The 13,620-nt window shown below is 35.9% G+C and overlaps 1 protein-coding gene across 2 annotated transcripts in view; it reads left to right on the top strand.

Moving 5' to 3' along the window:
* The window catches only part of LOC135215622 (uncharacterized), a 782,933-nt gene that overhangs the window by 739,522 nt on the left and 29,791 nt on the right, over window positions 1-13,620 (top strand). For both annotated transcript variants that reach the window (XM_064250530.1, XM_064250532.1), the window contains exons 3-6: window positions 4,548-4,703; window positions 6,887-7,044; window positions 9,728-9,896; window positions 10,428-10,535. In XM_064250530.1, the coding sequence (XP_064106600.1) occupies window positions 4,548-4,703; window positions 6,887-7,044; window positions 9,728-9,896; window positions 10,428-10,535 (591 nt within the window). The remainder of the gene's footprint in view (window positions 1-4,547; window positions 4,704-6,886; window positions 7,045-9,727; window positions 9,897-10,427; window positions 10,536-13,620) is intronic.

Here is a 13,620-nt window from a genome sequence, read left to right as displayed (position 1 = left end):
ATAGTAGAACTGGCAATAGCACTGAACGATTGTCTGAACGACTTTTTGTATCGTTCGCAAAAACACTGTATATGGGCTTGTCTGAATGCAAAAGTAGGCGGAGCTTCGTGCCTGTACGATCTCAGCGAGAATCTTTCACGACAGGGTTGCTGGCTTGCGACTCAAGTTTGTCATACACAGACCGTTCAATATATGGTTTTTTCCGCCGATTTAACGCTATCGCGCGCGACTCTTCTAGAGATGATGCCCTGTCTTCCCGGGACAAAATCTTTTTTCAGATTGAAATCGGTGCGGAGATCGTTCATACTATATGAATAGTGTGTGTGTGGGTCGATAACGACAATCGGTCAGACAGTTGTTCAGACAACCGTTCAGTGTGTGGGGGCCATAAGGGACGAATTTCTATAATATTTTCTAACTTTGCTTTCAATTTCTAGTATAAATAGGCATCATCAGAATTCGATGAAATTATTAATCAGTTTGTGAGATGAATTTATTCATCAATTGTAATTTCACTTCTTCGCCTAGATCTCTGTTGACCTATTAATCACGGTTGCAGTGGTTCTCTATATCTTGGTCGTAATTCATTTGTAATTAACACTGATGATTCGTGATAAACCGATAACATCTTAGTAAATATTACTCATTCTTGTATAAACTGGATTTTTCCTATTCATTTCTTTGATTCTAACATTTGAATTATCACTAAATTGATTAGCTGTTGACCGTAACGTTACGCATAGCAAACATACATTTGATACTCATCTGGTTTTAAAATCGTATGAAAATATCGAGTTAAGGTATTAACAAATGATGAGAAATTCAATTATTTTTTGCCTTTTAAGGTATCACATTTAATGATTAAAATGGTAGGATGTTATTGCCAGTTCTACCATGTAACTGTACACATGAGGGATGTTAGGTTTACAACTTGGATATTCCATAATTAGTTTTCGATTGCCTTTTTTATTACCGTTGAAATGATAACATATGCAAATTTCCATAAAGTATTAAGCTATAGTCGGGAAAGGCTATTCCTGAGAGGGTCTCTCTCTCTCTCTCTCTCTCTCTCTCCCATATATTTACATTCTTATGAAAATTCATTCTCTCATTAAGAACCAAATCAAGGGTCAAACTTCGTTTATGAGAGAGAGAGAGAGAGAGAGAGAGAGAGAGAGAGAGAGAGAGAGAGCGGTAAATTGAAATCCCGGTCTTACCCCTCTTCCATTTGTCTTGTACCAATTTTTACAGGTAGCTTCCATGTTGCCATAAAAGTTTAGGCCTTTTTCATTTGTGTGGCCTGCTTTTCGTTGGTGTCAGTCTCTCTCTCTCTCTCTCTCTCTCTCTCTCTCTCTCTCTCTCTCTCTCTCTCTCTCTCTCTCTCGCCAACCCTCGCAAAAGGCATGGGGGGAAACGATGTCTCGTGTATTACCGTTTTCTTTTAATTAGAGCGAAATTTACAGACTTTGTAGTCAATTAGATGTCAAAACAAGTTCACTGAAACGAAATTGCTTTATAATTACATAACCTATTGTTTCAAGAATAAATAGTAAGCCAGAAACTATTGTAGTCATAAGAAGTAGTAAGTCCTACGGGGTATAATTGGTAAATGGGATCTTAATCGGTGTAAATGTAAGTGGTTGTTGTGGAAAGAAAAGGTTACATATATAATATCGCAGAGGACGTGAAAAAGCAAGTTATTTTCATATTTTTCTGAAACTGTACTGAAACTGTACTTACTGTGCACTAATTTACTTAATTGGTGAAATTATTATTTTATACCTGAAAGATAGAAACACTAGTGTCATGGAATTTTCGAAAATAATGAGTACCTAGTTACTATTCCACTAAAGTTTATAAGAAGTGCGATAAAAAGGTGGCTGATAACATAATCTATTCCCAAAATGAAAAGCTGGCATAACTGAAAATAGTTTATAGTGTTCGGTATGAAACTTTTCTTGACTTAATTGTCTTATCAAGGTGGCTTTAAAAAATCTATTTTGAAGGAAGTACTAAAGTAACTTTGAGAATAGGTGCAGGCTCATATTTTAAAAAAATCCCTTCACATTATGCTCTAAATTAAAACATTGTTGAGATCCTGTTTTTAATGTTAATATTGCTACTGCTATAAGATTAGATACTGAATAGAGCAAATTTCGAAAGATATTAGCAATTTTTTTCTTAAAATGTTAATCTACATTGTGAACGGATATGTATGTCAATTAGGTGGGAAATTTCGTAAAGAAATGGAAAGCACAGAAGACGGGATTTTGCGAATTATATTGCTCTTGGTCAGTATTGCTCTTTTGAAACGTGTATTCAATATAAATACAGCTTCAGGTAACAGCTGAACCAAATGAATGTTTGCAGTCCACATAATTATACTGTTAAAATAGATATTATTTTAGAAAAATTTGATGCCTTGCAAGAAAAGATGGTCTTCGGTGAGATAAATTTATATGAGGTAAAAGATGAAGTACATTGTTAACGATATTGCTTTTAAACTGAAGGTAAAATGAACTAAAATCATATTTTCTCATGAATTTGAATGTCAACCTAATTTGCTTTCGTGATGTATTAAGGAAACATCGAAACCAATGTGGTCAAGTTGTTTCAAGTTAGTACTGTTGTTGTTGCATCGTCCTGTTATGAGGGAAGAATGCCTTTGTTTGTGAGAAAGCTGGAGTCTGATAGGATAATGCTAAGTCAGAAGAAAAACAAGGACCCCCACTGAGATGAGTGAAGTGTTATTGTATGGCGTTTCAGCAGAAGGTTCCGTCGTCAGTAAGGTGTTATCCGGTGAGAAAATGCGGTTCAAGAAAATGTTAGGGCTACTGTGTATCAAGGTGGACTTGGGATCAGTGGCGCGATGTACTTATGCCGGTGATGGGTATAGTGGACTAATGTTCCATGAGTCTGAGCTGGAGTTCGGTGAAAAACTGTTTCAGAAAATTGATATCATAAGTTTCATAAATTCTTCTGAAAAGGGAATAGTTCTCTAATTATTGTAGATAGTTTCATTAGTTTTTGGTCATTTAAGAGGGAAAGAATGAAACCTTTTCTTGAATAAAAAGATTTTATAATGACTATATTATGACGAACTTACCTCTACGTATACAGTTACGGTAACTCTGAAATAGAGATGAATTAACTTTTAATGTACAAAAATCTGGTGTCAGTGAGGTAACAAGGCGTGATTCGACCTTCAGCTTACTTGGGACGCGTGCAAGATTCTCCCTTCAGGCATAAGTTGTAAACATTACATTCTTAACTTTTAACGTAAATTAAAACATCCTAAAATCTACGACCAAATCGAGCATTGTTTCACCAACGATAATTGAAATAAATGCGCTGGAAATAATTTTTTTGTACTGTTTAACAAGCACATTATTCACTTTTTACAGTTTTTATTCTAATAAAGAACTCATAATCATCGTATCTTAAAATATCCTAAATGATCTTTAATTCAAAGCAAGCACCTTTTTCAGACCTTTTTTAGGCTCTTCGATAGACCTTTCCTAACCTCTAACAACAACAACAACAACAAAATTGTTTGTAGGCTTACTCCTCGAGTAATCGAAAATTCAGTTATGAACGAAATTTGTGTTCAGAATTATATTCTTAAATATGCGTCTCATAATGAAAAATAAAATAAAAACGGTATGGTACTTAATAACGACAGAGGAAGTGTGATGAATATCATAGCATAGATTTCCGGGAAGGAAGGCATGATTATATTTAAATACTAGGGATGGAGAGTAAAACTTCACTCGGATTATTTGACGTTTTCCTCAAATAAAAAATGTTTCAGGTCAACCAGAGCCAGAGCATTTTCTTTCAGGGAAATAGAGAGTAAACTTATATGAGAAATGTGAGACCGTCTGGGTATTGTTTCAGGATAAAAGATTCGACCTAGATGGATTACCTTTTTCTAAAGGCCCACGAAGAAAGACATTGTTTCAAGATGAAGAATTCGTGTTTTACTGGGGAACTGCCGAGAGAGGTAGACGTGTGTTTACTTCACTGGTAAAAAATCGTAATCAGTCCTTGTTTCATTAAGGTATTTCCGTTTAAATGGCAAATGTTCATTATACCACCCGATAGGAGAAAACAAAAAAAGTAAATAATTGTGAGCTTTTGTGTGGCGGTAATCCGTCATGACAGGATTATTTATTTGGAAAGTGCCGTTATGTACAACGTTAAAAGTATCTCGAAAAGTTTATCCCTGTCTCATTTTTAGGCACTGGGATAATTGTGTATTGAATAACTATTATTATAGTTATTCAATACACAATGCTTCCCCTACCTAGCCCGCCCCAACCTATGGGGGACAAACAGGTTTGCAGGAGGAGGGTGGATATCTCCCCGACCCTCCCGTCACATTTCCCCTATTGTCACACAGCGGAGGACAATTAAGATCAACTCGGATTGTTTTTCTTATTGTAGATTATTATAGTTTATTTTTTCAAAAGTAGTGTCTTAAGCACTGAACTGTCTGGCATGAAAATGATATTCACAAATGTCCTTTTTTTTTTCCTCGATTTCAGGTCAGCTTGGCGGTGGATCTGCGAAGCAATTCCCTTCCATTCACCATACCTCGTCTTGGAACCAAGGCAGCTCTGGTGCCCTTGTCTCTACCTCTTAGTTGGGAAGCGTCCATACCCAGGCTGTGGGAAGTCAGGTCACGGGTGGATGACATGAAGGCAAGTTCGTTCTGAACAAGTCTCTCTCTCTCTCTCTCTCTCTCTCTCTCTCTAGGTATACTGGTCTCGCGCGTTTATAGACATACATACATATTTGAGAATGTTAGTTGTTAGTTTGACGAAGAATTACACGCTCTTTAATCCAGAGGTCGACGTGATAATTAACAGAGTGGCCCTATTCAGGTCACCCAGATGGAAAATAGAAGAGATAAGATAGAGACAATTAGTGAAATTTATCCCGGACCTAAGTAATATATCAATCTGTCGAAATAGATAATGATATAAAATTCAGGGAGAACAGCAATTGAAAAGAATTCAAATACTTAGTAGTGAGTAAACCTGGACTCCTGTTGTATGTTTCGAGGCACCGAGAAAAGAAACCATTCGGATCTGTTGAAGATTAAAAATATTAGATCAAAGTATATCAAAGACAAAGTAAGTAAGGGTGTGGGTAAATTTTGAGCAGAGTCATTTTTATTGAGAATGGAAACAAAGGAAGATTCATTCGAAGTTACTAAAGTAGTGATATACCAAATAAGTGAGTAAGGAAGAATAAGACCAACTTTGAGATTTAGTACGTGAAATAAACATGTTATTGCAGAAAAAAACGCGGTTGATGGCAAACTTGGAGTACCCTGGAATTGTTGGTAAAAAAGCGATTGATTGCAAATTGGCATCAATCTTAATAAAAATTGAAAAAATAGACAAAGGAACGGGCATAAAATGGGCCTTAAAGATATGTCTGAATGAGTAAAAGAATTCAGTTTCAGATATACATTTCATAGATAAAGACCAAAGTAAAATATTCTATCTATTCAGAATTAGAGTTTTCTAAAACGTGAATGCTCTCATGGAATGATCATTTTTTTACTTTATAAAACATTTACCTTAATATTTGAAATAGATATATCTGTTCGTAAGAGTTGAAAGCCTTTGAACTCCCAAATGTTGCAACTCTCTCGTTGTAAGGAAAAAAAATCATCATCTGATTTTGTTTTCATATTTGCAACAGTCGTTATTTCAAGTGAGGAATAAATAACGTGTAAGAAAACTTATGTGAAAAGCTGTTTTGTTTGCCATGTTATTTGCTGTTTTGTTAACTAAGATACAGAGTAATGCAAAAACAGTCTGTTTTATGTATGTATGCCTTGGTAAGAATATCAACACAAATCAGTTTCTTCCATGAAATTATGGCACTATATATTACTTAGCTTTACTTTCATTACACGTAATTTGTGACAAGGTTATTTGGAAGGTTATTGTTTAACCTGGAACGCTACTTTATTTCATTCACCTGACATTCAGTTCATCGTCTTTACAATGATTCAGTTTACCTTTGAATTTAACTAAACTGTAATGACAAGAGCTCTATGATACAGAATAAGTAGTACACTTTTCAGATTGCTTCTTGGTTTTAAGAGTTATTGTTTGCACAATGCACAATCGTATTATATATAAACGTTAAAGAGTTTTGGTAGCCAAACATTTACAGTGTGTACTGCGTATGCTTATGTTTGTAAGCATTTATGGATTACATGGCAAGGGACCTCTTTTATGAATATTTTATACCCTGTTTACTGAATTATTTTAAGGCTAACGTTTACTATAGTAGATTCCCGTCAACCATGCATTTGATGTCTAGGCCAGTCCCTTACGACGCTCCTGATTGGCTGTTGATAAGCCAATCACAGGGCTGGAGACTCAGTCTCTCTCGAGAGTTCACATGGGTAGGATCTATGTTCCACCTCGCCTGAGGGACATACGTCTTTCAAAAGTATCCCTCAGGAGAGATGGAACATACATCCTGCCTATGTGAACTTCGAGAGAGACTGAGAGTTTCCAGCCCTGTGATTGGCTTATCAATAGCCAATGATGAGCGTCGTAAGGAACTGGCCTAGTCATCAAATGCACGGTTGATGTGAATCTACTATAGTAGCTGTCCAATAGGGTGTTGATGGAGGTAATGTTCATAAGCTTTAAAACAGATATCACTTTCAATTGCAAAATATTGCAACTAATTTTTCATAATCTCAGTTTTTTTATTGATATGTGTTATGAATTAATGTCCATTGTTCGTGTACTGCATTTTGTGTCTTTACTTCCAGTTATATCTAACAAAAGCATCTTTAAAATTTTGCCGTCACATTCTTTGATTTCCCACATATTCCACGTTCCATTTCCAGGCCTCTGCTGACCCAGTCGTGTCATACGGCCTTGTATGGTTAGCGTACCGCTTCCTGCCCATGAGCTGGGCGCGTCGGCTCTTGGAGAGGCTACATCACAGAATGTCGCTGCAGTATTCTTCTCTGCCTGGACCTACGTCGTCTCTACTTCTTGGAGGGTATTGCTGCTAATCTCCCACTTACTTTAAGAAAGCCTCTTTTTTTTCATTTCCATATTGCTACGTTGTTATTTTCATGCTATATTAAGGGGAGAACCTATTCAATATCATTATCGTTTTTCAAACTGATCATGGATTATTCTTAAGGAACACACCGAAAGCCATAAACGATCATAACAAGGCTCATAATGATAGAGTAGGCAGAATGCATATCAAGATATGGGAATGCGAATAGCAGTGAATCAGTGTGAAAACATTAGGATGGTGATACATGACAATCATCAAAATCAAGTGCATCAACACAAAAATAATAACTGAAATTAAATAAGAATATCTAATAGCATAATTATAAATGAATAAATAGAAAGATAGGAAGTGGATACGTGTTATGTTGTGGAATCTGCCAGATCTCACAACATTAGATCTACTTGACACTCTTGCATGAAGGACATGAAAGAAATTGGATGGAGGTAATAAGTTGGGGAAAGACCAATACAACGTTGCCAGGAATATGAAAAGTAAAATATACACAACATTAATATTTAGAGATCTAACCGTGACCCTTGAAGAAGATGGCCACCTCTCCGTCCACCAGCTACAGAATATATAAAAGAAGAAACATACACGCAAAGGCTTATGCACGGAATCATGCCGAATACCACTGCACCCTTAATTATTATTTCACCCCCCTACCTGCCCCAACCGCCGCAAGTGGTACCATTTAATCTTCCTTCCGAATGGTCACCAGGTGATGTTCAAATCAAATACAGGGAATATTGCCTTGAAATGTATGCTAACACTAACTTTATTGTCAGCATCTGTCTATAACTGATATTGTCTATATGATATATATATATATATATATATATATATATATATATATATATATATAATATATATGTATATATATATATATATGTATGTATGTATGTATATAAATTTTCCTCCCCGGGGTGACTGTAGGGAATCTGGGAATTTAGAAGGCTACTGGGCATCCCGAAGGCTTCTGGGTATTCCGGAGGCATCAGGGGCTTCAGAAGGCCACAATCTCCAGACTTTGCAGCCTTTGGATTTCTGCACAATGCTCAAGAACAGAGTTTTATGGAGAAGAAATCGGAGGCGAAAATCTTCTTGGGGCTTTTTGGGATTACAAATTCAAAAAGGTCTTCTGACTCTGAAGCATTTGGATTTTTTTTTTTTTATGGAACAGGAATGGGATTTGGTCCTTCCTGGAGACGAAAGACTTCGAAGATTTCTTCGGGTGAAACGGAGACGACAGGTGTTTCTTCAGGAATGCCTCAGGAGCTGAGAACTGTTTCAAAGGATCCTGGAGTCGTGAAGACATCTTAAAGAATAGTTTTAATCCAGTTATTTAACTCTTTATTGTCAGTGCACCATTGTGGTATATATCGTGAGAAGAGGAAAACTTAAACATTGATCGTGAAAGAAAGAGGCAAAGGCTTACCAAAGAATCACCCGAAGAAAAGTCCTAAAGATTGCAAGAGCAGTGTTAGAGGTCAACGTCGTCTCTCTCAAGAAACTGACACTCACAGACAGCGTTGCTGCCTTGACCACACTCAGTGTGGGTAAACGACTAAACGTCAGTGTTGCCAATGTAATTGCATCTCCTAATTTGCCTCCGTAATTGTCACAGTTGATTGTCAGTATGGGATGGATTTCAATTTGACTTTAAAAAATTTGATAAATTTTAAACTTTTATTATTTAAGGATTACATTTGAAAAATATATATACTGTATATTTTATTTATGGTAGCTTTTTCATTATTAAAGCTTAATTACCAAAATTTAAATCAGTGTTATAAAGTGTGTTTTTTTTCACAAAGAAATATGTAGTCGTAGTTAGTATGGCCACAGAGTGATGTTAGATATCGCTATTTCACCACATTATCAGATGAAAACTACAAAACGGCAACACTGCCGATTTACAAAGATTAGCTGAACAACGCGGCAGAGATCATCGTCGTTTACACAATGAAACTGACCAACGAAGATTAGAGTTCTAATAAATAAGCCATATGGCGTATAGAATTTTAAATATCCCAAATCTATGTGATGAGATTGTTTTAAAATTAGTCTGCGTCCCGGACCAATTTTGTTCCCATAAAAACGAAAAAAATTAAATGCTGTGGATGACTGCCACGTTTAAGCAGATTGTATATATGTCATGTATGTATATATTATTATATAATATATATTATATATATATACATACATGCATGCATATCAATGACGCCACCTTCGTTGATTGTACATTCCAAAGGTGTACGTGTAAGTGAGCTTGCAATTGCGTTTGTACGTGTCCTTCCGCATTATATGAGGACTTTCTAATTTAATTTTCACATGATAAACACTTACTTTTCCTTTCCTATTTGCTTTTGGTTCTTTTTGTAGGAGCAAACTAAATTTCGTTAGCTCTTTTAAGCAGCTATCTGCATTCAAACACCATACGGTCAGTTCAGGAAATAATTTCTCAATTTACTCTGACATTAAAAAAAGAAGTGCAACATAATTAAGTGGAATTTTTTGAAACAATAGTCATTTTTTTTTTTAGGAAGACTTGAAGACAATGGGGAATCCAGTATCTGATCTAATGATTTTTTCTGGTATGGGATACATCGCTTCTCCATCAAGGACTCCTACTATTCTGATTCGCTTTCCGCAGGTATACTGTCAAACACATCTATAACGTCTCCCCAGTGCGAGATCCCACCCCGGTGAGCGTCACAGTTCTGACCTATGCTGACCAAGTGCATGTCTCAGTCGCTGCTCGGAGGTCACTGCCGTCGGCGGTTGTTATCACGAAAAATATTTTGGCTGAGTTTGAAAACCAGGTAGGTGTTCTTATGGATAAAAGATTGGATAATGGTGGTTATACGGTTCTAAATGCAGCATCGTATATATTAAAATCCCAGTTTAAGAACTTTTATTACTCTTGTTACTGAAATTCCTGGAGATTTTTAGTCTGGGATTTCTTTACAGGATTTTTATTCGGCAATTTGCAAGACATTCCAGGTTACAGAAGTTCAATTGCTTGACTTATGGAACACGTTTCTTCAATTATTTTACTAAGTAGGTCACCTTAGATTAATTATAGCTTTTGTAACAAGGAAAGTTATCCTCTTGATTTTACGTAATGTGTTTGCATTAAGAGAGATTTCTTTGTAAAATTGACTAAAATATTGAGGGATATTGTATTCTATTAACGTTAGTTATTTTACCAACTTTTGATATACTTAAGGTTTCTTTTCAGTGTTCCATGTTGTGCCGTAGGGTGATAGAAATATCTCCCAACTGCATGAAAAGACCTCATGTCCAGTATTTATTGTTCTTCAGACCACTGATAAAATTTAATCTCATTACAGTGTTTGCAGATGTCCGAGTTGTTGGCGCATAGACGAATTCCAGGAGAACAACGGCGTGGTTTGGTGTTTTCCCTAAGTGAACTGAATAATCCTCAGCCTATTTCTGATGTGAGTCTGTTTCAAGTGCTTGTTTGTATGTTTTGCCTAAGGTAGCCTTTCCCGCACAGCGTGACCTAGCTGCCCAAAGGAATACCTCGGTTACAACTTTACGGACTGTGACCGTTTTATGAACGTAATTTGTCTCTTTGTACGCTGCTTTCATGGTGAGATTTGACGCTTTGTCAGGTTTTATATTGTCAAGCCACCCCTTGGACAATAGTAGTCATTAGATATTTTGCATAACAATTTTGTTTTTTATTCCTTACGCTGTACTCTTTTCGAGTTTCTTGATATAAAGCAACAACGATCTTACGTTTTTGTATTCATCTTTTTTAAAGTGTAATTTTTTAAGTAGATAGTTATTCTTCTCTCTTGCAGATATCTATTTTTAAAAAAACTAGTTGCATTACAAGGTTTATTTGCTAATTCCAACCAAAGTGTTTGCCATAGCTGTTGAGAATAGAAATACAGAAATTAAATCTAACCAAATTCAAAGATTTTACGTTAGATGTGCAATAGAAATTGTTGTACAAACATTTTGCTCTAACAGCAAGGCATGGCTGATATATACCGAACTTATCAATGATAATTTTTGGACAGACATATTTTTTGCATATTAGAAATGACATAAACACGTGTGGTGTGTGCTTGTATTGCCTGTTCACATCATCCTAGTGAAAATCAAATTGCTTCTTGTCGTGTTGAACCTCATTCAAAGAATACTCAGTGCTTACCTTTTCATTGCTTTCATTTTAACTGTGATATATCGCTAGGAATTGATGTTACATGTCTGCTGCTTCTTTTGTCCCCTGAATGGCTATAGTTAAGGTCGGTTGAGGCCTGGGGTCCGTGGAATCAAGGCTATACTAATGCTGAGGTGGAGGGGGTCCTCACTCTGGAGCCTTAGAACAAGCTATAAGTGGCCCCCACTCCTTGAGGTGACTCCTAATTAGGATCCTTGTGCACATTACATGTATTTGTATATTTATTTTCGTTCCATGTCTCACAACCATTTTTCTTTCTCTGCGGCACAGTCAATTCTTTCTTTCTGTGAGTAATGCTTGGCATTGTGCATAGAGTATTATCCATGATGCCTCTACCCAAGATTTTGTTATTGCTTGTTTCGTAAAACTTTAATGCAGACAGTCCTTTACCTTGACCCAGAACACTTTACAAAAAAATTGCAAGCAATATACATGTTTTTGTATGTTTAAACTTATATTTCCTTTTGCACTTAGAGTAAGGTATTGTAACTGAAATTATTTAAGTATCATTTGTAGCAACACATCATGTAACTTTTCTCGAGCACCTGACTTGTATACTTTATCACTATTCTTTCTGCCCAGTACACTACATTCACGATGTCAATATCCACCACAACTGATAGGTAAACCATATCATTCATTCTAGTAAGGAAGCCAGTAGTTGGTACAGCAGCATTTGAAGTTTAACGAAGAAATATATATTTCATGATTTATTATAGCATGTTTTTTTAAGTATCTCAAGTAGTTATAAGTATTTAAACCCATATTTTGTAATTAATAACACTTGTCTTGCTGATGCATTTACCAAAAGTGGCTCTTGGTATGGATGTACTCTTTCAAGTTTACATCAGTGAACCTGGAGAACACCTTGCTTCAGTTTTTCGGGGAAAGTGAAAGATACCGCAGTTTCATCTTCAGTACAAATCTACTTTCATAGTAAATCAATTTAAGCATTCATAGTTTTGCAGTGTGATACTGGTAGTACAAAACAAGCACTGTAACACAGAAATACAGTTGATTTTATAATTGGACACAATAAAAGAACTACAACTTAAAAACTAAACTCATAAACAGTTATTAATTTTTGTTTATTGTTTTTGCGAAGAAAGAACAACTTTCTTTTCAGCTCTTATAACATGCTGTAAAAAAAGGTCTCGTATGGTTTGTTCAAGTCCAGAGATCTTTATCTGATCTCTTAAGCTCTTTAACATCCCTTACCGTTACGGGTCATCCTTACGCAAGATCCCTTGCAGGTATCTGACTGGCTTAAACCAAACCAGCCAACCACTAAAAAAAAAGAAAAAAAAGAAAAAAAATACCAGATACTGCAGTACACTACAGGTGTAATCAACTAGCAAACTGCCCCAAGTAAATCATCCTAAAACATTCTATCGATTGGCCTCAAGAAACGTCTGGTAATCAGATGTCCCCCTCATGAGTAATATACCTGAGCTTTGTTATGAATCTCGGCAGTGGTTTTGGGAAACAGATGTTAGCTCTTACTTTTTAAAATTCAGCTTCCACTGACCCTCATTCACGGTACCTTTTCTTTATATATATATATATATATATATATATATATATATATTATATATATATATATATATATATATTGTAAAGAATTCAGGCTTATAACGAATGAAAGTGAAATCCACGGTCCCAATCGAAATAAAGGAACTCAAAAGTGTAGGATTCTACGAATTCTTTATTGCAAAATTATTTATATGACGAACTGTGCCTCCGTGTGGCAGTTTTATTGGTAAAAATGCCTGCAGTAGCGGAGTGATAATTTTATTGTTAAACAAACGACACCTGTTATTCCAGTGAACTGTTATCAGTTTGTTCTTAATTTTATCTTCCTTGGCTATGAAAAATGTTTGCAAGAAAAGGCGAAGTATTTTGCAGTACAACCTGAACGAAAGACATAAAATGGGGCAGTCAGTTTGCCTCATTATCCAGTAGTCAGTATGGGTAGTAGAAAGAGAAAATCTATAGGTCTTGATACAAAGCATCAGATAATTCAAACTGTAGATGAAAACGACAGACTGAAATCTGAGATCGTGAAGAGCACTTAGTACCATTCTAAAATAGCACGATTCCATTGCGAAAGCATACGGCAGTAGCGGATTTGGTTCCAGTAGAAAGAAAATGCGCACTGCACAATACCAGGATGTAGAGGAGGCCTTTTTCCAGTAGTTTAAAACTGTTCGTGACGAGAACATTCCAATATCCGGACCAACCCTCGAGAGGTTAAACAACATCGTAAAATTGTATCCAGATCCATTAACGGAGAGTTCGAATGTAGATCAGACAGTTGTTAATGACTACGT

Source organism: Macrobrachium nipponense, chromosome 5, assembly GCF_015104395.2.
Source record: "Macrobrachium nipponense isolate FS-2020 chromosome 5, ASM1510439v2, whole genome shotgun sequence".
In the NCBI taxonomy this organism is placed as follows: domain Eukaryota; kingdom Metazoa; phylum Arthropoda; class Malacostraca; order Decapoda; family Palaemonidae; genus Macrobrachium; species Macrobrachium nipponense.
This window is presented reverse-complemented; position numbering and strand designations above follow the sequence as displayed.